Below are 25,786 nucleotides of genomic sequence, written 5' to 3' on the forward strand. Positions count from 1 at the left end.
GGCCAGTAGCTGCAACCCAGAACGATAAGAAAAAAGAGAGATCACCCAGGAGTCAGTAGAGGATATCAGAAAGAGACCAGGTACAACGCCGAACAAGAAACGCACGAAGGAGTAGGGAAGAGGAAGATGTTGTAGAGTTGTTCGAGTTGAGAATCGTGGCCACTTCGGCTTTATCCACGGCCTATCATCGCCCAAAAGGGTAATAAAAGGTGGCTTCATCGGCATAACGGAGCTTCATTAATCCGGGCCAAATTTGCCGTAGCGCTAGTCTATTTTTGGAATAAGGAGTATCTGTTTATCCGATGGTCATGTGATATCGAATTTCCAGCTTCGGGGAAACATCGCGAGAGGAACAAGAGAAGAAGAAGACGAAGAAGAAGGCTGGAAAGAGAAAAGCAGAGTTGGATATACAGAGAACAGTGTTGGAAGACAGAATACACTGGAGTGATGCTTGGAGGCCCGGCGGGGACATGCTTCCGGTGTCTGTCACGATCTTTCCGGCTTGCACAACGAAGACAGCCCGTTGGGTTGCTAAGACAGTATAGCACTGCAGGTAGAGATTCCATTTTATTTATTACGGATAAGTGCCATTGGATGCTAATACATAATCCTAGGGACTGCCGATGGGCTTGACTTATCCCCGGTCTTACTAAACAGGGCCCGATCCCTTGCCGCAGAACATGCTACACTCTCCGCAAAACAGACCGAGTCCTTTGAGAGGGCAGCCGCAAAGCGGGTTGGGGAGCTTGCGCCAGTCGCTAAAGCTTTAAAGGATCTGGATACGGCTAAGGAGGTGTGTTTCGACTGCTCTAGCTATAATGACCCGATAGCTAACGATGTATATAGTCCATTGCGGAGCTCCAAGCCCTCATCGACGAACCGTCCACCGACGCGGAGCTCAAGTCTCTTGCACAAGAGGATATATCAACTACGATATTGAACTTATCCTCGCTATCGGCAACGCTAAAACGAGCATTGATACCTCGCCACCCGTTCGCCGACCTGCCGTGTCTTATAGAGATCCGCCCCGGTGCAGGAGGGGATGAAGCAGGGCTTTTTGCCGCGGAGCTTCTCCGCATGTACACATCGTTCTGCTCCAGACGTGGCCTAAGAACAACCGTTATTAAAAAGGAGTCGGAAGACGCAGTGGGCGCAGGCGCAGAAGAACGGCTTTCAGAGGTTGTCATGGAAATCGAAACAGCCGGGAGCTACAACATCCTACGGACCGAGGCAGGTGTCCACCGTGTTCAGCGCGTACCGGCAACAGAGGCAAAGGGGCGTACACATACAAGCGCTGTGAGCGTCATGATATTGCCTAGTTTTCCCGATAACAACCAGGAAGATAGCCCGCTAAACTTCGACGACCCGAATTCCGATTACTATGTCAACCCTCAAGACGTACATTCCGAGAAATTCAGGGCTGGTGGTGCCGGCGGCCAGCATGTCAATAAAACGGAGTCTGCAGTGCGCCTCACCCATGTTCCGACAGGAATAGTCATCTCCATGCAGGATTCCCGTTCACAACATGAGAATCGTCGGAAAGCCTGGCTGCTGCTCCGAGCCAAACTAGCCCATGCAAGACGAGAAGCTCGAGAGCAAGAGTTGATGGAGCTGCGCCGCGGTGCCATGGGTGGTGTTGGCAAGATGGGCAGAGGAGATAAGATCCGCACTTACAACTTTACCCAAAGCCGATGTACGGATCACCGAAGCGGTATGACTGTTCACAGTATCGGAAAGGTCATGGATGGCGGCGATAATCTTGAAAAGATCATGGAGAGCGTTCAGGGTTGGCTTGTAGACCAGGAAGTTGAAGGCCTGTGTCTCGAGGAGCAGGCCGCAACCGCTCAAGGCAAGTCTGCCCGGAAGGCCTCAGCATGATGGCATTAGCATCCTTGTCCAGGGTGCTGAGAGTCGAGGTATAGCGGCTCTCCTCAATCTTATATAATACCCAGTCGGGATACCACATTTTCTTTCCCACTTTTGATCATACGCTAGCCTTGAGGCAACAGAGTCCTTGAGGCAGCTATGCTGTACGATATGTAATAAAATAGATGATACCAATAAGGGGCAGCGAGGTCCCCTTTTTAGACCACTGCAAGGCATGGTAATATACATATATTCTACGTGAATCACTACAACCACCGTAGAATAAGGACACATTTAACACATCATGGTCTACCTTTCACTTTGAAGTCGCTTTCTTAATTGTCTGAATATTCTATCAAGGCCTTTCCAAATTATACATAAATATACATGAGCGGAAGCTCCAGGCTTGCAGGGCGCTCAAGTCAATGCCATGAAGCTGCTTTGGCTACGTCCGTTACTTGACATAGCGGATTTAAATATACTGCCTGTTAGGGTCAAGTACATCGAGGCCTTCCATGGTTTTCTCGTACCTTTAATTGCCGTTAGCCTTCAGAAACCACATAGAAGATGTGAGAGGACAGGCTCGAGTAAAGCATGCACTTACATTGTGAAAACGATACCGCCGCTTAAGACCAGTCTTGCGAGTCGTGGCACGGCACCAGACCAGAAGGTAAGAAGTCCCTCATCTCTGAATATCTTTACTACACAATCAAAACTGTTCTTGTAGCTTTTTCTCGCTTCTAGTGATTGCATCCTGGGCATTGTTAGCACGGGTTACGTGTTATAACCCGATGAATGAACTTACCTCGTCTTCACGGTATCCAGTGGTTGGGTAACGTATCTAGAAATGCTTCGTTAGCTACGGACGGCTTTGACATATGTCTGTTATCAAAAACGAAGCGCACGTACACTGTGATCAGACCGGCCATTCCACCAATAGCAAAGGTGCTTAACGTCCCCAGTTTCTCGCTTGGCGCGATGTACCCCTGAGCAAACTGCCGTAGAGTAGTATAGCTCCCGAATCTCGTTGCGGAATTAGCTGCTTGTCGTGCGGTCGTAGGTACGAAGCCTTGGAAGAATCCGCGAATGCCTCGTTCCCGGAATATTATAGCGCTTCCGTGCAAAAAGCCACGCATCCGCGGTTTAGCGGACTTTCTATCATCTATACTATTCGAGGTCGATGCATTAATACAGTGTCATCCGTGCCGGGAACGCTTCGGAGCCGAAACACGTACAGTTGGGTCTTGATGCTCTCGAAAGGGGTGACGGCGAGAAGGGATTCGGTAATTCCAGCGCCAAATCCAGCAATAACTGTCTTTGGGCCCGAGATCTTTCCGTTATCGTCCTGTAATAGAGACTTGTAGGCATCGAACGCGACGAATCCTGCCAGTTATTCGTGGTGAGCGGCAGACGACAAACGCTTGTCATAGCAGGAGGAGGGCTAAACGTACGGACTCCGGCCTTTATCGAGTTACCGATGATCAAGGTTGTGCATCCTGCATACCATGCCTTGCCAAACGGAGGCCATGGTAATTTCTTCGCATCCGGTAACCTATGGTTGAGCTGGGTTCTGGTTTTCGCGACTGCGCGAGAGCCCACCAGGTTAGCCAGGGAGCAGAAAATCCGCAAGCGTTGGAGACAATTGGGAGAGCGTACACTCTGCAGGGTAAGTAATAGCTGTAGCAACTGTTAGCAGCGTCCTTGGATACAGCTTGAGGTGTGCAGCGAGACTTACAGATCTCAACAGCTCCCGCCGTAGCCCCAGCGATGATGGACCGCAAGCTGCTTGGCTACGCAGCGTCTGAAGTTAGCAGTTATCCCAGACGACAGACAGAACTGGACGTCCCACCTTTGGCTTCTGGTCTCTGTCTGTAGTCGCCATTGCAGTCGAATGGCCGAAGTTATCGCGTCTGGTGGGATGCTCTATCCAGGTTTCTTGGTGACCGCTATCGGACTGACTTTCCTGCATGACAAATTTCTATTTAGCTTCAATTCTGGCCAAGCGCGATATCATCCAGAATATACAGACCATCGAAGCAAACCAACAGCTATAGCCTGTAACTTGCATTGCTACCTGTATAACGGCTACTTGATATCAAACATATACTATAATAAGACCCTACAATTGATTTTAATACTAGGTAAAAGGGCCACCGAAGACAACGTTGGTCTATATCGTTAATGACCGGTTGAATTATAGAGACGAAGAGACGAATCAGAGGGAACTAATGTTGGCATTGACTAGGCATAAATATCTAGGGTACAGGCATGATGAACAAACGGGCGTTCGTTCACCGATGAAGTTGAGTAACCCCTTCGAAGAAGTCTCCTAGTGAGCATCCTCTGAATTTTTTTTGTCTTTTTTTCGGGTATCTTTTAATTGGATTTTGTTACCATTGCGTAGTTTGTTCTTCTGCTGCGCTGTGGTGCGAGTTCGTATTGGGTCGGGAATGATGTCAACTGTAACTGGAAATAGCCTAAATAATAACGAGAGGCGAGGCGGTTCGCGGTACGGGGACATCATTCGGATCTGGACGTATCACGCAAAATTTCTGTATGGATATCGTCTTAAATCAAGACTCCTGGGCTGTTAGGGTAACTGTCGGTTGACACCAAACGTTTGGTTCGTAACGTTTTTGTTGCGGCAGACAAGGGCATGGTTGATTATGGGGGTATCACGGCGTTGAAAGTAATATAGCCACCGATAAGTAAGTCACAGGGCGGTAGGATCAAGCCGATAAGGTATCGAGACTAGGACAGCCTCGAGAAGGGGGGGGAGTATATGATACAATGTCCGCAGCATCAACGTGGGTTGAAGACGCTGCAGGGTGCATGGTAAAAATCGGATAGGGTTGAGATTTTGGATAATAATGGCACGGTGGAGGGGTAAAGACAACGTCTGTGGGGGATAGAGGGGGTATACTGGAGCGGATGGGAAGAAAATAGGGGAGAGCTGACGTCAGGGGATCGTGACGGGGGTTTAAGGAAAGGAAAACGAGAAAAAGCAGGTAAGGAAGGTCGCGCAACAGCCCGTTTAACCTACGATGCCGGCGGGCCGGAACTAGGCGGGTTGTTCTGGGCGCTCCCGGCTGCTCGTGAGGTGTCTGGGTTGTTTGAACGTTGGCCTCCTGACCCACGTCCGCCGCGGTATGAGCCACGTCCATAATGGCCGCGGTTGGAGCTGTATTGGCCATGGCCATTGGATGAGTTATTGGCTGGCCGTCGAGGTTGGTTCTCGTGGCCGGCGGGTCGGCGTTGCTCGGGGTTGTTTGAAATAGGTCGAGGAATCGTGTTTGGCGTATCGTAGACGTATAATTTCTTATCGATGGATTGAGGGATAGGCTGGATCTCGGTCCCTAGTTCCTGCTCGATTTTGTAGAGGTTGTATCTGTCTTCCCAGTTGATCAAGTTGATTGCTAGACCAAGATGACCAAAACGGCCAGAACGACCAATTCGATGCAGGTAGGTTTCGGCGTTCTTGGGGAAATCAAAGTTGATGACCACGTTGACGGCTTGGATATCAATACCACGGGTCAACAGGTCGGAGCAGACAAGGTTTCGGCAGACGCCATTCCTGAAATCGTGGAATACCCGATTTCGGTTATGTTGTAGCATTCGAGCATGGGAATAGAAGCATGAGTATCCAAGTTCGGTGATTTTCTTGGCAAGTAGCTCAACACGGTTTGTAGAATTGCAAAATATGATGGACTGGTTGATTTGGAGTTTTGAGAATAGGGTGTTTAGACAGTGTACTTTCTGCCTCTCTTCAACAAACGCATAGTACTGTGTTATGCCCCGAAGGGTGAGCTCGTCCATGAGGTTGATTTCATAAGGATTTCGCATGTGTTTATCCTTTTATCAAGCTTTAGTTTAACAGAATAGCAAAGAAAGGAGAATGTGCATCACCATACCTTGAATGTCTTTACGATGATTGGGAATGTGGCGCTAAACAGCATAACTTGGCGATCTTTGGGGTGGAAGGAGAGTAATTGTTCGATGACGGGCGTAAATTCGGGGGAGAGAAGTTTATCGGCTTCATCCATAACAAAAGTAGAGCATTCGGACAGATCGGCCACACCCTTGCTCGCGAGGTCAAGAATTCTGCCTGGTGTCCCGACAATGATGTGTACGGTATCGTTAAGTCGGATGATATCGTCCTGCAGGCCAGTTCCTCCGGTGGTGACCATGACATTGATTCCTAGATGCTTTCCGAGCGTCTTGCAAACCTGTGACGTCTGCAGCGCTAGCTCTCGGGTGGGTACTAGTATAAGGGCCTGGGTCTTCGCGATTTTGGGGTTGGTACGCTCTAAAGTGGGAATAACAAAGGCAGCTGTCTTTCCTGTTCCATTTTTGGCTCTGGCGAGAATATCGCGGCCTGTGAGGGCGACGGGAATGGTCTCTTCTTGGATAGGCGATGGCTTTTCAAATCCAGCCTCAAAAATTCCCATCATAAGCTCTCTCTTAATATAGAAATCTTCAAACTCCAGTCCTTTGGTGGCCGTAACATCCTAACACAAAACGAGTTAGCATCCCATCGGCGCGGATGGAGGGGTTCCAAGAACGTCTCACTTCAGTCTGCGTCCTCGTATCCTTGGCAGGGATTTTCAATTGTTCTTTCCATTTGTTGTCCTGGTGACTGTCACTGTGATTGATGTAAGCAACGCTTCGTGAGCATGCGAGGTCAAAGGTCCAACAAACCCTATCTTTGTGTTGTTCAACTGGGTAGCAAGAGAATCGGTCATGGTGGGCGAGCTGGAAGGGGATTAAAGTAGCGTAAAGAACGGTCAGTCGTAAGCGAGTCAGGTATGCGGGCGTCTTCAGTCTTCAGAGCAAGCGGCGTGGCGAGCTGGTCCACAAGTAGGTAGCTGAATTCGAGTCGTAGCTGCTGGTCGTTAGAGCAATACACACTGGAGGATTGACAGCGCGTATGGCACGGGATTGATGAGTCCGGACAGATATCTCTGGCGGTAGTAGCGGTTCTCGTCTTTCGAGGTCGACAATCGAGTGCCTCGAGGTTGCGCGGCTGTTTTCTTTTGGAGGTCGTATGGGTGCGTTCGTGATGCCGTGGAGAGGGGAGTGGTGCGCGTTAGTAGGTTCCTTTTTTTTCCTTCAAGACGGAGGTGTCTGAGAGGGCGAGGTTGTTTCTGGGTGCTGTAGCGTGTTCAGGGTGGTTTATCAGAGAGTGCAGGCGTGGGAGAAAAAGCAGTGGTTGTTTTGTAGTGATGTCGAGAAAGAGTGAAGGTTGAAAGCTTTGAGGCGCAAGAAAAAAGGTCTTGGCCCGTGCTTTTTTTTTTCCCTTTTCTCCCTTTTCCACGCCAAGATAGCATCAACTACGAGCATTTATACAGCTACGAGAGACTATGAGGACAGTGAATAATGGACGGGTATCTACGGTATATACATGTCTGCTGGGAGAGTCTGGGGCGGGAGGAGGGGACGAGATGCGTGGGAGGGTTACCGCCCGCTCACTGTGCGAATGAGAGCGTACGCTGGCCTCGTTCGGGTTCCGCAAGCCTGATAAAGAGTAAGCGAAGGGGGTTCTCGTGGGCGTATGAAGGGGAGAGGGATACGTACTCCTTCACACGCACGTCGGGTGCGGCAGTGATCTCCGACCTGGAGCCTGGGGTGATGAGGATAAACTGGCGGCCAACAGAGCGGCGGGCGGCATGCATCTATGGGAAACAGGGTAAGAATGATGGATGTCAACGTAACGGACAGCATTAACGAGGCTTACCAGGATGTCAATGGCCATCTTCCGGTTAACCGAGTCCATGTAGACATCACTACGGTGGGAGAACAACGTTAGCACTGCAGCCGGGTACATAGCAAGGGTCATTGATCCGTGGGGGCAGCTTACAATTCGTCGAGGCATCGGATGGGCGAGCCCATGGCCTCCCATAGAGCGAGTAGGAGACATATCTGCGAGAAGGACTTCTCTCCTCCCGACAGGGTCCTCGCTCCGCGGCTTACTCCTTCCTTGGTGCTATCCGGTTCAACCTAAAAGGGGTAAGTAGTCGCATTTAACGGACAATCCCAGGGCATAGGTCGAAGGGAAAGCTGAACATACCTGGATATCTAGCAGTTTCTTTTTATGTTGTGCTAGGAGCCTTCCCCTAAACCCTCGCTCACTGAGAAGGTACATAAACTGGATTTTCGCCCGCGAAGTTATGTATGCCCGGAACTTTCGCCATCTTTCTTGACGGTGTACCAGCGAGTTTTTGAGCATCTATAGAAGCGTTAATACACTGCAGACGTAGAACGTAGAACGGGTCAAGTCAGCTACCTGTGCCAGTGTTTTGAAGCCTGCGATTTCATTCTGAGACCGCTCGTACTTTTCATCTGCTCGCGCCGCGGCAGCGGCAATTTCCTCCCTCGACGCCCCCATCCTTTAGAAGCAGTCAGTACAAGCAAGGGGGAGGCGGGAAGTTTGTGAGTTTGACTTACTGCGCGTCGTATCTCCTGAGATCCCTGCCTAGTCTCTCTAGCTTCTCAGCGAGACTAGCTTCGCTTTCACCAGAGTCGATTGGTACTCTAGGCGAAACCATGCTTGCCTTTTGAATAAAGTCGACAATTCGAGCCGCTGCCTCTTCCTGCTTTCGCTCTACTGCGGTAAGCTGGTGCTTAATGCTGTCCACCCTATCAATGGCATTGTTCTTGTCGACAAGTGCCGCATGCCGCTTATTCGCGATACGCGTCAAATCCGCTTCTGCCTGACGGGTATTTTTAGATATATCGGAAATCTCGGCGTCTTTGGCAGCCAGTTCCTTCTTTATTTCTTTTACCCTGGCGGTCGATGCGTCCTTAGCGTTCACACAATCTTCAAAGGAGCGTTCGTTCAACTTCTGCTCTTCTTCGGCTTCTTTCACAGCCGAGAGCAGAGCTTCTAGCTGTCCATCCTCGATGTTGTCTCGATCAATTGCGTCTTTGAGCTCTTCAACCATATCCTCAGCTCTCTGACTCTCGACCTGTAGCTCGTGTTCTTGGTTCTGGTGGATAGAAAATAGCTGTTTTTGTCTCTGTAAGTGCTGATTGGCAGCACGGTGCTCCTGCTCAAGGCGGTTAAGGTCCCTCTTGAGGGCTTCCACGACCTCTTGCTGTAGTCTATAATTACGTTAAAAAGTAACCCTCGAGGAGCCTAGATGACAGGCTTAAGCTCACCTTATTTGGACTTCGGAATCTGTCTTCATTCGTGGTCTTCCAGTATATGCTGGAATAGGGGACTGGCTCGGTTCACCTGTCCGCCCAAAGGCTAGGTGTATACCCCGTCTCCTATCCCTTGAATCTATACAATAGCATCGTTTAACGTTTCTGGGCCTTGCACCGTCAAACATTATTCTTGATGCGTCCTCGACATTCTCAATCAGAAGCATCTGTTCGATACCATGGTTTATCACCAGCTGGCGGCGAACGGTGTCATTTCCGATCTAAACCAGGATCCCGAGTTACGTTAGTCAAACGAATACGTCCAAAGTGGGTAATTTTAGGCTTACCTCCAATACCCTCAACGCAGTATCATATTGGGGATCGGGCTCGTGGGCGGAAGTATCTATTCTTCCTTGTGAATTACCAATAAAAATAGGACAAACACTAGATAATACAGGTCAGTGAGTTACTGCCATCAGCAAGGGGCCATGTTTCAACTTACCAGTTGACTCGCTGCATTATACTTGATAACATATTCATATCACGTTTTGATGCAACCACAAAACTCGATAACGTTGTCCCAAATGCATTTTCCAGGATAGAAGACCATTTTGGTTTCAAGAGCCGCATATGTTGCCCAAGGGGCCCAACTGGCGGTTGAGAGAATCCATGTTCGGCAGCGATAGCTCGAAGAAGCAAGGGCATTTTCTCGTGGAACCCATCCTGCTGGCCCCTGTCTCTCATCAGGCCTTTTAGCTGACCTTCCGCGTCAGCGATCTCAGTCCGCTTTCCTCTTATAGGGCCAGTTTTTTGGCGAACGGCGTCTTCGGCTTTGCTAATCTCCCGTTGAAGACGGTCTGCATCTTGTTTGTGGTTGGAATAGCGGTCTTTGGAAACGGAGGACGCAGCCTTTCTATCTTCAAGCTCAGCGAGCCTTGCCGTGTTCGCACCACCATGTAAGGCCTCAAGCCTCTGATTCTCCGCGGCGATCTTCTTCTGGTTATCTAAGATGGACCTTTTATTATCCATTAGATGTTCTCGAATTGTAGCTTGTTGAGCCTATATTTATCAGTTAGCATGTAACTAAATAACCTGCGTGTAATGGTAGGTGACCCACCTGGAGCCCAGTTCTCTCCTTGACAGCCTCATCATATCGCTGCTTAATCTCCCCCTTGCTATCCTCCACAGCCGCCTGGGCGTCTCTAGCTGCCTGGAGCGCCGCTGTGGCCGCAACGGTTTCTTGGTCAGCGTCCTGAAATGCCGTATCGCGACCTTCCACTTCAGCCTGCAGTTGCTCAATGCGAGCTTTCGTGTCTGCGATCTCAGTGATGAGCGAGTCTCGAAGCTGCGGAACGGGTTAGCATGATAAAAGTAACCTTCAATAAAAGGGGACGGTAGACCAACTCGTTCTTGTTCCTCCACCTGTATCCACGCCGTCTGTGCTCGCAAGTCTCGAATTCGTGATCTCAGACTCTCATGCCTGTCGGATTGAGCAAGCCGGGCCTTTGCGTTGTTTTTGTTGGCTTCTAGGATCTTCAATTCTTCTATGTGATTTAAGAGCTTTTCTTGAAGCTGGTCGATCGAAGTTTCAATCATACGGTAGTCCTGGTCCAGCTGCTCTAACTGGACACCCTTGATAAAGAATTTATATTTTTCAGTGGGGCTTGAAGTGCTCAAAAATTGCCGGGCCATGTCCTGGGATAGTACGTTCATCGGGTTGTCCATTTGTAGTCCGAAATAATCAATGATACAATCCAGGTCGGCTCTCCTTGTTGATATGACCGTCCCAGATTTGCTCTTCAATCGAAAGCCGCTGGAGCCAGCACGAGAAAAGTGACGCTCAACAATCACAGAGTCACCATATATCTCCGAAAGATAGGCACCGTCGCCTTGATTCTTTATGCGGACGACAATAGTTGACGACCTATCCAAATAGCGAGCAAGTGGTTAGCAAAAAAAGGAAAATCCAACCCTGTAAGAAGCCAGATGCAGCTGACTTACTCTTTGCCCTCTTTGATGAAACTCTTCAGGCTCTGGCCTCGATTCGTGGCAGAGGCCTTACCACCGAGACACAGTGTGAGCGCGGTGAGAACAGCACTCTTCCCACTTCCATTTTTACCAACGATGAAGTTTATCAGCGGTCCAAGTTCGACGGAGAAGTGCTCGTGGCACATGAAATTATAGCAATCAACGCGTTCTATAATTCCATACTCTGCGGCGACGTTTTCTTCGACCCTGGAGTTCCGTTGTTGGATAGCCTGAGTTGAACGAAGGCTGATCTCCTCCTCCTCGCTATTCTCACTGCCGGACGTTGCGTCAGACGACGACCCGGCAGAGCTAGATGCGATATCGTCTGCATCAGCGAGCACATCGGAAATGCGTGGTCTTTTACTCTACATAGCTCAGGCAGGTTAGCAAATATTCATTGGCATCAGGAGAGCGGAGGATCCAACCCTGCTGGCATTGCCCTGACTGCTGGAGCCAGGGTCGACAGTGCTCTGGTCCCGTTTCCGGGGTGACATTGGCGCAGAGTATGTATGTTCAGGACTTTGCCGACTCTGTTCGTGGTGCGACGAAGTTGTATTTATCTTAGGTCGTTGGCCGTATATTTATTTAATGAGTTGGAAGCGCGACGCGTCTGAACCTTTTTAGTATGAACTCGAAGTCGCATGGATACGAGTACCATCCAGCTGTTAACTATATAGATAACGACCTAGACATCTCTTCAGGTTAATATCTTCAATCAATATCTCAGGTTATTATCTCAGGTTTACTAATATCTTCAGGTTAATATCTTCAAGTTAATATCTCATGCTGAATCCCTTCCTAACGCACCTTAGATGAACAGCAGGAAGGCCTATAGCTATGTACTTGTTTGTAACTTATCTAGCATATATCTAATTGTTACGGAGTACTCAAAAAGAGCCTTATCTAACGATTATACACATCGAAAGCCTGGAGATAGTTTGCCGCAGTTGAAGGAAATGTGAGCTTGATCTCGTCCTCGCCAGCAAGATATCTTTTGATATCTACCTCCGTCACCCATCGATACCGTTCGTGTTCGCCCGGTGTCAGTTTGATGTTATGCTCCCAGTCCGGGTTGAAGATATCTGCCTTAGGGTTCGCTTCATGGACATCGACGGCGAACGAGAACTTGACGGCCATTCCTCGCTTCTCAGGCCCGGATGCAAGTCCTCTGTCTCTGTTCCACTGGTCAACTGCAACCAGCTTGCGTATGCGAGAAACATGTAGCCCGGTTTCTTCAAGGACTTCTCGCGCTACACTGTCGAGCACTGTCGCATCTGTACTGTCGCAAGAGCCTCCGGGGCCTTCCCATAAGCCGCCTAGGGAGTCAGACAGAGATCTCCGAAGCAGCAAGGCGTGGGGCCGTGTAGTTCCCATGGCTTCATGGCTCAGAGCTGGATTATCGCTGGTATCTGCCTTGGTTTCTGTTTTGGCAGTCGAAGTTGCTGGCGACTGGGGGGTATAGTACTCGTCCCCTTTGCCTGATGAAAATATATACGCGCCGATTATAAAGGCTGTATACTCGGGTTTCGAAGAAAAGAAGTCATGGATTGGTATGTCGAATTCAGCAAGCTGAGGATCAACCTCGAATGTTCGCTTGTCATGATGTCCCATGGTGGTGGCTATTTCATTGAAAACTTGAGATATGGCCCAAAAAATGAAGAAAAGTCGAGATAGATATAGGACGAGGCAGGCTAGGCAGCAAGATTAAGGCCGAAGCATTTCTCTCTATCTCCTCTCTGCTGTGCTGGTAGAGGTCGATGACTGCATAGTAAACGATGAGGCTCATCTCGTATAAATATCCGGGCCTAGGAAGGCCCTGCAGCGATATGAAAGCACATCCAATGACAGGCTCAGTTCCTACAAAGTCTTCCCCAATTATCCAGTTATGTGGGATGCACATTTATACACCGGTAGTAAATATGTAAATCTTCCAAGTACGAGGACATAGATGATAAAAAAGACTGAACTTGTTTTCAATAGAAATGAACATCTCGATTAGACTGGGATGAAGATTAATTATATTGGGTGATTATTTAAAATATCTATTAAGTAGTATGGATACTGCCATAGAGAGAAAGAGACAAAGGAATATTAATAGAAATATGTTTTCAAATGTATTAGGGGTATCTCAAATTGAAAGTATCGGCGGATATTAAATAAAAAGCCGTAGAAGCAAAAATGGATATGTGTACAAAAGAGGTGTAAAGGCAGTTGGGCAAAATAAGGTAGAGGTATTGACATAGTAAAATATGACGACTGTCGTGTGTGCGTAATGCAAGAAAAATAAAACGGGAAATCAATCCCAGTGGCCCAAGTAGCTAGGCTGCCATTCCTGGCCGGGATAAGAGGTGCTAGACATCACTATCTCTTCGCTGGAATCATCGTTCGTTGGGAGCTCGACAGGCTCCATGGACGCGACGTGGACAAGGCGGGTTTGCCCAGGGGCGCGCGTACCGTTTGACGTTTCGCCAGCAGGAGCTGTATTAGTGGAGTGACGACCCGGGAGAGGGTGGGCTTCAAAATAGGAGTATGCGTTACCATTAAAAGGTGCTTTTGGTGGCGGCGGCAGTGGAGTGCTCGCTGCATCGGCGCTGACGTGACGCATCCCTGTAGAGGCAGACATCGCATGCTGGACTGCAACAGCCGGTTGGGGATTCTGCTCGTCTTGGGGGAGCGTAATCGTCCAGGGAGTCTCTTGATCACCTACACGCGGAGTGTGTGGAACAGATGAATGGAACGTTCCCAGATTTTGCGCCGGGTCGTGTGTATTAGACGCGAGTGGAGGACTATCGCAGCTATCTGGAGGCCTGGAAAGCGGGCTGCGAGAACGTAAGTGTAGGTCTATAGTATGTGGTGAGTGTGCAGGGGACCTATTCATATGGCCGGCGTGCTGCTCGGAGCCAGTCGGAGAATTGATACTGTGTGAAAGCGGCGGCGGCGTTGAAGTGAAGTGGTGATTCGAAACAAAGCTGGATCCCGAATGTACTGTTGCGCTGGAAGGACCAGAGTAGGCACCCGGCATCACACTCGCACCCCTGGGGCCGGCTGAGGCTTCATTCGATGGCGACGGATGTCTGCTGATTTGAGGTGAGCCAGAGGGCTCAGTTAGGCGTGGTAGTACGGAGTTGATAGACTTGTAGAACCGCCCCGGCCGATTGGCTGTGCCATGGCCTGGGTAATCCTCCGACGAGTGATGCCAATTCTTCCCGTTCGTGCTTGGGGCAGGCGAAAGTGTTCTATTAGGTGAAAACGTCCCATCAGGCGACCGCGTCCTATCCGGCGATAATCTTCCATCCGGTGATAATATTCTTTCTGGCGTTAATGCCCTATCTGGCGCGTATGTTCTTTCTGGCGTGTATGTTCTCTCTGGCGTATATGTCCTCTCTGGCGTATAAGCCCTATCAGGCGAAAACTTCCTATCTGGCGACATTGCCCTATCGACCGGACGAGATGGTCCATCATATATTCCCGTGTTAAGGTGGTGCGCGGAGCCGTTTGTTGTATCGTGGTTCGATAGAGGGTTTGGGATATCCTTCAGACTACCCCTCCGGAGGGCATCACGGTTTCCTACCGACTGGTACTGCCTGGCATATGAGGCTTTTGGTGTAGGGCCTTCTGCATCCAGATTCACATGGCGACCACCTTTGTTCTTACCATGGAGAAGATCAAGTTTTAACGCCTTGAACATCATGCCACTTCTCTTCGGTTTGGGAGATGAAGGCCGATCAGCTTGTTCCCCCTTATTGCGAACCATATTGACTTTTGACATGATTCCTGTAAATCCAAGGCTGGTGCGCCGTTTTTTATGTTCATCTATAGGCGGTTGATACACACCAGGATCAGGGCATCCGGCACCTACTTGGGAATAGTAGGAATTGGCATTTTTCACGTTAGTCTGCTGAATTGCCGGAGGATGCGCCTTGCTCGTGTCCTGAAAGGATATTCCGGAACCATTTGTACCTGTGTGTCTATGGACAACTGGCAACGGTGACACACTTCGCCGATCCGCTTGGGCCCAGGTTTGCGCGTGAGCTGGGTGAGTTTGATACCCGTGTGGTGGATTTGATACGCCTCCTCTAGGGGGTGAATGTCCTGCCCCAGGCGGAGGGAATCTGTATTCGGTCGTGTTCCCGTTCGTGGCATGAGAAGTAGAAGCAGCCCGAGAATTTCCCACAGGGAGAGGACTGCCTCTTAGTTGGCTATCCTCCGGCTCTTGCTCGAAAGAAAACTTGCGTGACGGCATTCCTTCGACCTGATCTTGGTCACTGTTATCGATGAACCCTCCACGCTCAATTTGCTTAGTGTTATCAATGGCGTCCGCTGATGAAATAACGGACGAATCTGGTGTTGGTTTTGCGTCGACTTCAGATACTGCAAACGAAAGGCGGCCCCTTTCGATCTCCTTTTCGTCTGCAAAAACTGAAACGGCCCTTGACGCCTTGCCATCTTGGTAACTGACCACTGCGGAAACAGTTTCAATATCTGCGGTAGATGTCGGGAGCTGTATCTCCGGTATACTTGAAGGTTGTGTTGTCTGGTCAATCCCGGATACATTCTGGCGATGGAAGGCAGGGACTTGATGACCCTGAGACTCTGCAGTCCCTTGACCACCGACCTGCTCCTCGGTAATCAGCGTTAGGCCGCGACCACTATACCTCTTCGAATCACGCGGCCTCTTCTCTTCATGGCTAGAATTAGACGACATGATATCGGCCATTGGGCCCATAAAGGAGGCGGAGAATGGCTGGCTATCGAATTTCAGGGACTTCACCCGCGGTATAGTCTCGGGAATTGCTAGTGAGGGTTGATGCTGACTACCAATACTAGGTCGAGGAGGACTTTCAAACTGCGGTTGCACAATATCTTGTGTCATTGTAGGAGGTGGAGGAGGTGGAGGAAGTGGTGGAGAAGAAGGAAGAAGTTGACCCTACAAAATAGCCATATATTAGACTTGCTAAGTGACCTCATAAGATAAAAAGGGGAAGTTTCATACATGAGAAGCCATAGTAGCCGACTCACGGTTCGTTCTAACCAATGATCAATCTGATATGATTTGCCAAAAAGAAAAGGGGGAGAAGGGAGGCAAGAAGACAAAGGTGTATAAGTGGGGAAACATGGTCATGGTCATGAGAAATGGCCTGATAATCATTTGAAACAATTTCATAAAAAAGAGACTAAGTATCTACCTTGTCAGCGCTTCCGCTATTTCGAAATCTACTCCTGCCTTTCGCGAACAGGCCTTTAGCTGCATCACCAGCCTTACCGCCCAAAAGACCGGCGGAGTGAAGAAGGTCTTTCCCCTTTGCCTGAACGTGCTGAGTATTCATCATTCCGCCCAGTGCGGCGCCCGAATTCTGGCGTGCGTGGCCATGAGCGGGGCCGGAGCCGTCGTGATGTCTGGTTGGTAGTGATATGTTACCGAGTGACGGTAGTTTAGGGAATTTTGCTTGAGATGGAACAGGTCTATGCGGAGTATTAGAGTCTGCAGGCGGTGCACCATTTCGCTGAATCGTCTCCGAATTTTCAGGGTGGCCGGTGTCGGCTACGTTTTTGATCCATCCATCGAGACCGGTGTCCGTGTTTGCATAGACTCCTCTGGCATTGTTAAAGGCAGCTATCCTTTGGGTAGGCTGGGGGATACTTGTTATCTCACGGAAATCGGGGGCCTTTTGATGCAACGCGTCTACAGGCGCAGCCGAGTCATTCTTTTCGGTGTTAGGTATTGGAGAGTGTGGCAGGGTCTGGAATGCGCCAGATGGAGGGCTGTTTGCCAGCCCCATTTCTCTCTGTGTTTCGCCTCCAGTGATATTTTGCGCGCTCTCTAAAGTAGGAGGTTGAGAGGATTGTGTGGCGAGGCCGGAAGCCTCATTCTCGGTGCCCGTGGGCTGTTTGTTAATGACCAATGCCCCAGGTGCAAGGGTCGCTGAAACTGGTGACAGCGGGGAGGTGTCTAGCTCTCGATCGCTTTCCTCCGAGTCTACTTCCCAGGAGAATTTCTTTTTCAATTGCTGTTGAGGCGGCCGGTAGGCACCAGGCTGCGAGTTGTAGTTGGGGATAGTTACCGTAGTATGAGGACTGGGGTTGACATCAGAGGGAGAATTGAGGCCATAGGGAGACGGGAAGCCTTGTGCCTGGCCATATGGAAATTGCCTTGCAGTATCGTCCACTCTATCACCGTGGGGGGTATCGTACTCTCCAGGAAGGTTGGCAGCTTGATGGTGTGCCTGGGATCCATATTCTTGCAGACTCTCGCCCTGAGACTGGGGTTGCTCCATGGTCTCGCCGGTAGTGCTCGGGACTGTGCTCGGGTCTATCGAACTACGTTTGCTCATGCTAAGCGGCGAGACGTCTAGCGCCGCGACGTTTAATTCTGAATTTTCTTCTGAGACGGTGCTGGGCTCTCGGAGTGATGGTTGACGAGGCTTGGAGTCATCGTAATCTGCGCCTGTAATATGGGAGCTGTCGAATGCCGTCGATTTATTGTAATCTGTGAGAGCGTTGTCTCGCTGACTTCCCTCAGTGTATAAACCTGCAGTGTGATCTGCCGTTTCTGACGTTGCAGGGTGCTCGACGGAGGCTAATGCAGGGGTATCGTTATGAGTAGACGTGGATTTCCGTGATATGCCAGTATTAGCGTCATCTCCTACATATTCCTCCTTGATTGTAGGAATCTGCTCCGTGGTTGGTTCCCGAGGCCGTGACTCGGTAGTGGCGGTTTCATATTGGTCGTTGCTGCCTAGGAACCCTTCAAATCCAGAGAGCCGCCGCAACTCAGGCAGCTGTGTAGGGCTGCCTTTGCTCTCACGGTCAGCCGGTGAAGGTTCCGTTTCCGAGGCCTTGGGGAGGGTTTCTTGAGCAGTCTCCTTGGAAGCCGTACCCGAACCCGACGGCTCACTCTCCTTTTCCTCGGCCAGTCGTTTGTAGATATCTGCAGGTCTGATGATGGCAGGTTGGCTGACAGCTCCCGCGGCCGTTTTAGCATCCTCCGCGGGCAATGCTGCCTTCGAGTCCGCTGCCGTACTGGGATTGTTTGAGTGCCCACCGCGGGCGTCCTCTTCCTCTTCGTCGTCCTCGCTGTCACCCCAGTCGTCGCCGGCGTAGGAGTACGTCTTCGCGTTCACCCACCGTTTCGTCTTCTGGCGGTTGACATTAGTCTTCAGGTCGATAGTCTGCGCCGTTGACCATGGTGAATTAGGGTTCTGGCCTCCGGAGGGCGATCTATACAAATAAAAAGAAACGGTCAGCTCTCTCCATAATAACCCTGCCACCGAGCGGCTGCTGCGGGCCAGATGACAGCTTAACTTACCTGTCGCCGGGCACGTAGGTCGGCTGGTAGCCAGACATGGCGATGCCGTCGTAGTGATGAATGAGGCTCCAGAGCTCTTACTCCGTAGATATATACCCCGAGCTCGCTGTCAACTCAACGCGACCTGACCAACGCCACGCTGCTGCGCAGTGTACACCGTTCACCAACAGCAACGCACCAGTCTCATCCAAGCAGCGAGCAAAGCGCGGTAAAGGAGCGTAAGGAGCGTGAGGTCGAGCAAGTTGCTTCAGGGGGGAGCAAAAGGACGAAGGATGCGGGAAAGAGACGCTAAGTAAGCCGCAGTCACGTGTTATCGAAGTTCGACGACGAAGAAAAGACGAAGACCACGTCGGCATCAAAAGATATCAAGATACCACGACCGTCAACCAGCAGACACAGCCAGACGAGAGGCCAGACGAGACAGACGACGGCGAGGACAGGACGACACGCAGGCTGACAGCGGCTTGAGCCCATGAAGACGGCCGCCACGACCTAGTTTAGCGCCAGAACGCCGCGTCCAACAGAGCCACCCCTGGCATTCCATCCATGTCGTCAGCCCCCAGACTCGACCAACATCTCTACTCCTTGATCTGCTGGGCGTTGGCACCATAGACGACTCGACATAGCTCCCCGGCAGCCCGTGAAGCGGTTTTATCTACTCCCAAGGTTCGACTCTGTCGGTATTCGCCTTCACCCCGATACCACGAGCCGATACAACGAGCCATGGCAGCCCCCGCGCCGGTTCAAGATCGCACGTCTGAGTTCCGGTCGATTCTCGGACAGGCGCAGAAACGGCTTGCCTCGTCCAAGGCCAGCGCACACCGTCAGTCTCTGCAGTCGAATTCGACGGCCAGGACGACCTCTGCAGATGTGCCGGCCGCGAGCAGTCGGCCTGCGCGCTCGGAGTTTGCCAGACGGGCTGCAGAGATTGGCCGCGGAATAGCATCGACGACGGGGAAGCTACAGCGTTTGGCACAGCGTGAGACTGGCCTTATACCCTCTATTCTTTTCTTATAGAGTACGACTGACTCCTGTAGTGGCCAAACGGAAATCACTGTTCGACGATAGACCGGTCGAGATATCGGAGCTGACCTATGTCATCAAACAAGACCTCTCCTCATTAAACTCCCAGATCGCATCTCTCCAGTCCCTCACACTAGCACAGCATCCGAAATCAACACGGAGCAAGGCGGACCAGGAGGGAGAACACAATGACAATGTACGTCCATCTTGCCACTCCAATATCTATTTGTTACTCACAACTACGTCTAGGTCGTTGTTCTACTGCAGGGCCGGCTGGCGGACGTGGGAGCAAACTTCAAAGACGTCCTCGAGGTGCGGACAAAGAACATTCAGGCCTCTCGATCCAGGACCGAGAATTTTGTCTCCACCGTTTCATCGCGATCGCACTCCGCACTCGATCCCCAACGCTCCGACTCCCCACTGTACAATCCTCCTCGCAGCAAGAGCCCGCAGCCTGGCTACCGGCCTGGCTCCGCGGATCTCCTGACCCTGGACCCGGCGTCCTCGTCGGGCGCTCCCGCGGGCATGCACTCCGACCAGCAGCTGCTGATGATGGAGGAGGCACAGCCGGCCAACACGTACATACACGAGCGCGGCGAGGCCATCGACGCTATCGAGCGCACCATCAACGAGCTCGGCGGCATCTTCGGCCAGCTGGCCACCATGGTCAGCGAGCAGTCGGAGATGATCCAGCGCATCGACGCCAACACGGAAGACGTGGTCGACAACGTCCAGGGAGCGCAGCGCGAGCTCCAGAAGTACTGGTCGCGTGTCTCCGGCAACCGCTGGCTCATCGCCAAAATGTTTGGCATCCTCATGGTACGCCCTCTCCATCCTATCCATCCTCATCTTCACACAGCTAACGAGTCCAGATTTTCTTCCTTCTCTGGGTCCTTATCTCTGGGTAATAGAGCTGGCACGGTTCCCTCATGTATATTAATCATAAACATCTTCTTAATCTGCATGCACTGCATCCCCTACGCCCGCTTCGCCCTTCTTCCCGTCTTGCCCCCTGTAATCGTCTCATCCGATGTCTTAGTAAGCGAGAGTGTTTCGTCCTTGTCTACATTATAACGCGGTCCCCTATACATTTCTCTGCTTACTCATCCTACTTCTCTAACGCCAACCCCGTTAAAAAATACTCCTCCAACGTCGCATTTCTTCCTCCATCCCTGGACCGTCTATACAAACCCTGCAGCAGTTAATTTAATCTGATGTCCACGGGCGGTTTGATGCTTAGCTCGCCACTGATCTTTGTCTCACTAGCTGCTGCTGCCGGGCCTGGGACCAGGTTATATCTCGTCGACTCCTTTTATCCTCCAGCAACATGTCCTCCCGTCGCTGCTGCGCTCGCTCTGACGCCGAGTAAGCGTACACTTGCATGGGAGCGAAGCGTTGGCATTATTAACTCGATCGATTCACTTCAGCCTTTGCGTACCCTGGACGGTCGGCGCACTTCTTCTCCTCCTCTTCTTCCTCGCTTTCGAACGATACCCTTCGATACGACCTTCGAACGATACGACTCTCCCCGCTATCTCCATGACGGCCGAGCTGCAACGGCATCACATCCAGTCAACCTGAATACGCGCTGGCGCAGTTGGAGATGATTCTGTGGCTGTCACATCTACAAGTATGTTGCTAAAACCAGCAACGCCGCTGACGGTCCTGCTGTTCGCCGCGTTCGCTCTACTTCTGCTCTCGGTCCTGTCGACGCCGGTGATCAAGGGCGTCCCGCTGGCCACATACAATGATATCACCTTTGGCGTCTTTGGCTGGTGCCGCAAGGACACATGCAGCGGCTTCACGATCGGATACAAGGACGGTAGGTGGCTCTCCTTAGAAGTAAATCGGTCAGTCGGCTAACGCAGCGCATTTCGACAGACGCGAGAGACGGCGCCTTTGGAGACCCCAAGACCGATCATGACTTCAACCTCCCGGCCTCAATTCGCCATACCCTATCGTCTCTCTTGATCGTCCATCCGATCGCGGCGTTTCTCACCCTGATCTGCTTTGGACTGGCGGCGGCTGCCCATCTACATGCTCCCTCCCACTCCCCACGATACCTCCTCGGCCTCCTCATCCTGCTCCTCCCAACGTTGCTTGTGTCTCTGCTGGCGTTCCTCGTCGACATTCTCCTCTTTGTCCCTCATCTGGAATGGGGCGGCTGGGTGGTGCTCGCGGCTACCGTCATTCTTACCGTCTGCGGCATCCTGACCTGTGCTATGCGCCGGACCCTCGTGAGCCGGAAGGCCAGAAAGCGTCGAATCGCCGAGAACGCCGAGATGAACGGTGAGAATTTCTATAACCGCCAAAACTCCGTCAAAATGGACCCGCCTGCTGCTACGCATTTGGAGACCAAGGAGATTCTATCGTCTCCGGTTCCAACGGCGGAAACAGTATCGGAATTCGCCAGGTATGAAACCAGCCACCGGCCTAGAGATGATGATAGCCGACGGATGCGTCCCAACGTTGCGCCTTCTAGCGACGAAAGGTTCTGGGCACCCAGTGAGTACGATGGAGGATCGCACGACCTGTCTGATACCCTTCCGAACCAGGACGGCCCGTACGGCCATTTTGCGGCGCCGCGAAGGCAGCCCTCGAGAAACCCCATGGGGAGCCAGCGTGGTAGAAGCCATCCTTCAACCAGGAGGCCTGGCAGAGGTGGACGGGGCCATCCCTACCGCGACCCTCCGCCTCCCGGGTATCGGTTTGAAAGGGGTCCCTCGCACAGACAAGGCTACCCCGTTGGTCCTGGCGATCACGGCCCCTACCCAAGCAGGTCTCGCTCCGGCCGTAGCAGACGCGGCGGACCAGGTCCTCCACGCCGCCCTCCACGGGATGGAGATAACATGTATGGGGTTGGCCCCGTCGCTGGCGGTATGGGTCAGGATATAGAGATGGAACGCTCGCCGGCGAACGCTTACAATGTTACCGCTCAGTCAGAAATTTCCAACCTTTCGTATGTATAAAGGGACACCGCATCAAGACTATCTCCCGCAAAACAAAAAACCGCTTATCCTACTGACACATCCTTCCCTCAGTGCATATATACCGGCGAGGAATGGCTGGGCAAGGAACGATCAGCCGCTCTCGCCCATAGACGCACGAGGGTCTCCGAGTCCGCTGGGCGCCAACACCCAGCCCAGGGACATGACACGATCCCCTCCGCGAGCCACCCCCCGTCCCACAAACACATACTATGAAGATGTGGAAACGCATTTCACCAATACATCAAACCCCGATCCCGCATTTATCCCATCTGCTTTGACTCCTGGTAGCACTGCTGGTGAGCCCCAACCGAGAACTTCTCTCGATGTCATGCATGGTGCACCGCGCTCACCTGTCAGTGATATCAGCCACTTTACCTCCATCTCGCAACGCGGTATAAATCCCAAATGGCAGCCGCCACCCTGGGACAACCCCCGAGAAAAGGCGCAGAAGCAGCGGGATGCTGTGCTGGGCAATAACCCCGACTTTGACCTCGGCGGCGTCATCGGGAGTCGATCTAACTCTGCAAGGCGTGGTGGTAGGATGCCACAGGTTCCTGCAATGCCTCCGATGCCTACTATTCCTTCGGTATACACCCGAGGTTAACAATGGGTGGGTTTCCATTTATTTGTCTATCCCCTTAACCATGGCATATTACTCCTTGTCTCAATGGTCCCTGTAATACCAGAGCGCCAATCTCTTTTCTTCTTTTTTTCTTGATTTACCTTCACTTGTACATTCTTGTTCCATATTTTGTTCCCACTACGGGCAGCTGGAGAGGGCCAATTGTTCGGCCCTTAGGGTTCCTTTGATTAATGTTGGGTGTTTGGTGTTCTGTCTTTAATTGATAAGGAGACAAGACCTGTTTGTTCAGCCATAGGGTATAATGGGTAATGAACGGCCTTGTTATATGTCACTCTCAGTCATTATGCCTAATTATATTCATCTATATATCTATCCTATGTCTCAAATGCTCTTGTTACCCCAGGATATAGAGATCTGCATAGAAACTTGAAACCTGCGTTGAGGCAGAAAAATTTTCTCACTCTCTAGCTCCCACAGTAAAAATTTGATAAATCTGGAACCAATATCGAGATGCTCTTCCTTATTTTCTCTCATGAAGTGGTTTTGATATTAGGACATTTCAAGACACAGAAGGTGGAGGTTGAACATATCAGAAAAGATAAGTTCTCATAAAACAAAGGCCAGCAAAGGGTATATAATAACCGGAAACCAAATAGCATCGCAGGAGGATGGTTAAAAGATCCATACAGCTACAAGGTAAGAGTGGCTAAGCGAAAATTTTCCTTTACCAAGGCTAAACTTTTCTTACTACCCGGAGCAGAAACCAGGGCATTAGAAGCCAGAACGTTAGCAAGCATGGCTCAAGGCCCCGACGAGGAGAAGCCTAGCGACGCCGAAGTGGACGACCACCTCAAGCTCGTTGAGGCAGGCCAAACTAAAGATGAGGCATCGGCTGTTCCTCTGGCTGAACAGGTGAAAACCACACCCTTATTCTCCTCTAAGGTTAAGGGTAGTCTGTTAACCCTGGGCCTCACTCAACCCTCCCGAATGGCGGCGCAGTACAATCGCTGTTCCCTCAGTACGGCTTGCTAGGCTTACGACTTGCCAGCAATGCACCAGGGAACGACGAAGAAAGCATCGACGTTGGCCGTGCAAGCCAAAATTTAATCTACACCAACATCAACGCCCCGTGGTCCACGTTCATCTGTGGTAGCCAGGGTAGCGGCAAAAGCCACACGCTTGCCTGTATGCTTGAGAATTCGCTATTGGCCCCATCAAGGACAGGCAAGGTCTCATCGCAGCTGACCGGCCTGGTGTTTCATTACGATAAATTCACTGGAGTGGAAACCGGCCAGCTTTGCGAGGCGGCCTATTTGTGCTCTGTTGGTATCCCGGTTCGCGTGCTCGTATCACCAAGCAACTATCGGCGTATGAGCCAACTGTATTCAAACCTTCCCGGTTTGCCAGAGGACTGCCCCAAGCCAAAGGTGGTGCCGATGCTGTTCAAAGAGACCCACCTCAGCATTGGTATGATGAAGTCGTTGATGGCAATCGGCGATGGAGAGGGAACTCCGCTGTATATGGAGGTACGTGAGATATACATCATGGGCACAGACCCGAGCTTGCATCTGCTAACCAACCCAGATGGTGACCAAAGTGCTGCGAGACATGGCAAAAGAGTCAGAAGGCCGGCGAGGAATTGACTTTCTAGATTTCGAGAGCAGGATCAACGAGAAAACGACGGTGAAAGGCCAGTCTGCCCCATTACAAATGCGGCTCGAGCTCCTCCGCTCATTCCTGGAGGTCCGCGCAAAAGTAACGTTTCAGCATGGTAAACCCATTTCCAAACCTATGGATAAGGGTGACGTGTGGAACTTTGAGAAGGGCAGCCTCACAATCATCGACTTGAGCTGTCCGTTCGTGGACGAGAACGATGCATGTGCACTATTCAATATCTGCATGGGTATTTTCCTCGAGGGCCGCAGCCAGGGAGGCCGGATAATCGCACTAGAAGAAGCCCACAAGGTAGGCCAGACGAAAAAGAGGCCCGAACGAACTGGTCCCACATAGCAAGCACTAACAGATATGGGTAGTATCTGACAACCAAGAGCCGCGAAGCAGTAAGTCTCACAGAGACCATGCTGTCCCTGATCCGTCAGCAACGTCACTTGGCGACGAGGGTTATAATCGCAACTCAAGAGCCGACCCTGTCACCGAACCTATTGGACCTGTGCAACCTCACGGTTGTGCATAGATTCAGTTCCCCGGCATGGTTCAAGGCGTTAGAGGGGCATCTTGCAGGCGCCGTGATGGATGTAACCGCATCTCACCGTTCCAAGTACAGCACAGAGAGCCTCTTCTCGAGGATCGTCGGCCTGAAGACGGGGGAAGCCTTGGTGTTCTGTCCGAGTGCAATTCTGGATGTCAACAACAATGTGGATAGTCAGCCAGAAGATGGCCCGCAGACCTGGGGTGCGGTTAGGTCTCCAATCGTAGAACTCGGGGCTTCATATTTCAAGATGAAAGTTCCCAGCCGTGTTACGGCAGATGGTGGCCGTAGTATCCTTGCCCTGTGAACCAACCTCCGGTTTTTGGTCTACATCTCCCCATCCTTTCACTTGCTCCATTTTTCTATCTGGTGTATGTCTGACTGTATGCCCTTGGTATGCCCTTGGATACGTGGTATCTTCTGTCGCAGTACTCCGTAGATAGAATGTGATAGTTGAATGTGAAATATTCTTCCCATACTCAAGGTGAAGAAAGAAAGAAAAAAGAAGGGAGGAGGTTGGAAGAAGGTGTGTCCACGTGAACGCTTAGTCAGCATATGCTCAGCTGGTGCGGTCAAAAGACGAAAAGACGAAGACAAGAAGATGAAGACGGAGACAAGAAGACGAACAACACGAATAA

The 25,786-nt window shown here is 51.1% G+C and overlaps 7 protein-coding genes across 7 annotated transcripts; 3 read left to right on the forward strand and 4 right to left on the reverse strand.

Moving 5' to 3' along the window:
• Positions 1-447: 447 nt before the first annotated feature.
• Positions 448-1,878, forward strand: GIQ15_06982 (peptide chain release factor 1; the record flags this gene model as incomplete). The annotated part of the gene is made up of 3 exons (XM_033554399.1): positions 448-481; positions 615-793; positions 847-1,878. The coding sequence occupies 3 exons, from the start codon at positions 448-450 to the stop codon at positions 1,876-1,878; spliced, it is 1,245 nt and encodes a 414-aa protein (XP_033403914.1).
• Positions 1,879-2,338: 460 nt separating this feature from the next.
• On the reverse strand, positions 2,339-3,748 carry GIQ15_06983 (uncharacterized protein; the record flags this gene model as incomplete). Its single annotated transcript, XM_033554400.1, has 9 exons — positions 2,339-2,396; positions 2,471-2,620; positions 2,672-2,707; positions 2,776-3,033; positions 3,102-3,249; positions 3,318-3,449; positions 3,523-3,543; positions 3,602-3,656; positions 3,716-3,748. 9 exons carry the CDS (start codon positions 3,746-3,748, stop codon positions 2,339-2,341), a joined length of 891 nt encoding a protein of 296 aa, XP_033403915.1.
• An 8,192-nt stretch (positions 3,749-11,940) lies between these two features.
• On the reverse strand, positions 11,941-12,648 carry GIQ15_06984 (NUDIX domain protein; the record flags this gene model as incomplete). The annotated part of the gene is made up of 1 exon (XM_033554401.1): positions 11,941-12,648. The coding sequence occupies one exon, from the start codon at positions 12,646-12,648 to the stop codon at positions 11,941-11,943; it is 708 nt and encodes a 235-aa protein (XP_033403916.1).
• Positions 12,649-13,333: 685 nt separating this feature from the next.
• On the reverse strand, positions 13,334-15,910 carry GIQ15_06985 (uncharacterized protein; the record flags this gene model as incomplete). Its single annotated transcript, XM_033554402.1, has 1 exon — positions 13,334-15,910. The coding sequence occupies one exon, from the start codon at positions 15,908-15,910 to the stop codon at positions 13,334-13,336; it is 2,577 nt and encodes an 858-aa protein (XP_033403917.1).
• A 301-nt stretch (positions 15,911-16,211) lies between these two features.
• Positions 16,212-18,381, reverse strand: GIQ15_06986 (uncharacterized protein; the record flags this gene model as incomplete). Its single annotated transcript, XM_033554403.1, has 2 exons — positions 16,212-18,255; positions 18,344-18,381. 2 exons carry the CDS (start codon positions 18,379-18,381, stop codon positions 16,212-16,214), a joined length of 2,082 nt encoding a protein of 693 aa, XP_033403918.1.
• A 685-nt stretch (positions 18,382-19,066) lies between these two features.
• Positions 19,067-22,960, forward strand: GIQ15_06987 (uncharacterized protein; the record flags this gene model as incomplete). The annotated part of the gene is made up of 8 exons (XM_033554404.1): positions 19,067-19,322; positions 19,381-19,562; positions 19,616-20,185; positions 20,239-20,270; positions 20,607-20,962; positions 21,015-21,188; positions 21,248-22,325; positions 22,408-22,960. The coding sequence occupies 8 exons, from the start codon at positions 19,067-19,069 to the stop codon at positions 22,958-22,960; spliced, it is 3,201 nt and encodes a 1,066-aa protein (XP_033403919.1).
• Positions 22,961-23,734: 774 nt separating this feature from the next.
• Positions 23,735-25,455, forward strand: GIQ15_06988 (uncharacterized protein; the record flags this gene model as incomplete). The annotated part of the gene is made up of 4 exons (XM_033554405.1): positions 23,735-23,937; positions 23,988-24,465; positions 24,524-24,904; positions 24,973-25,455. 4 exons carry the CDS (start codon positions 23,735-23,737, stop codon positions 25,453-25,455), a joined length of 1,545 nt encoding a protein of 514 aa, XP_033403920.1.
• Between the last annotated feature and the right edge of the window lie 331 nt (positions 25,456-25,786).

This window comes from Arthroderma uncinatum (assembly GCF_011692745.1).
Source record: "Arthroderma uncinatum strain CBS 119779 chromosome Unknown scaffold5, whole genome shotgun sequence".
NCBI classification, from domain to species: Eukaryota; Fungi; Ascomycota; class Eurotiomycetes; order Onygenales; family Arthrodermataceae; genus Arthroderma; species Arthroderma uncinatum.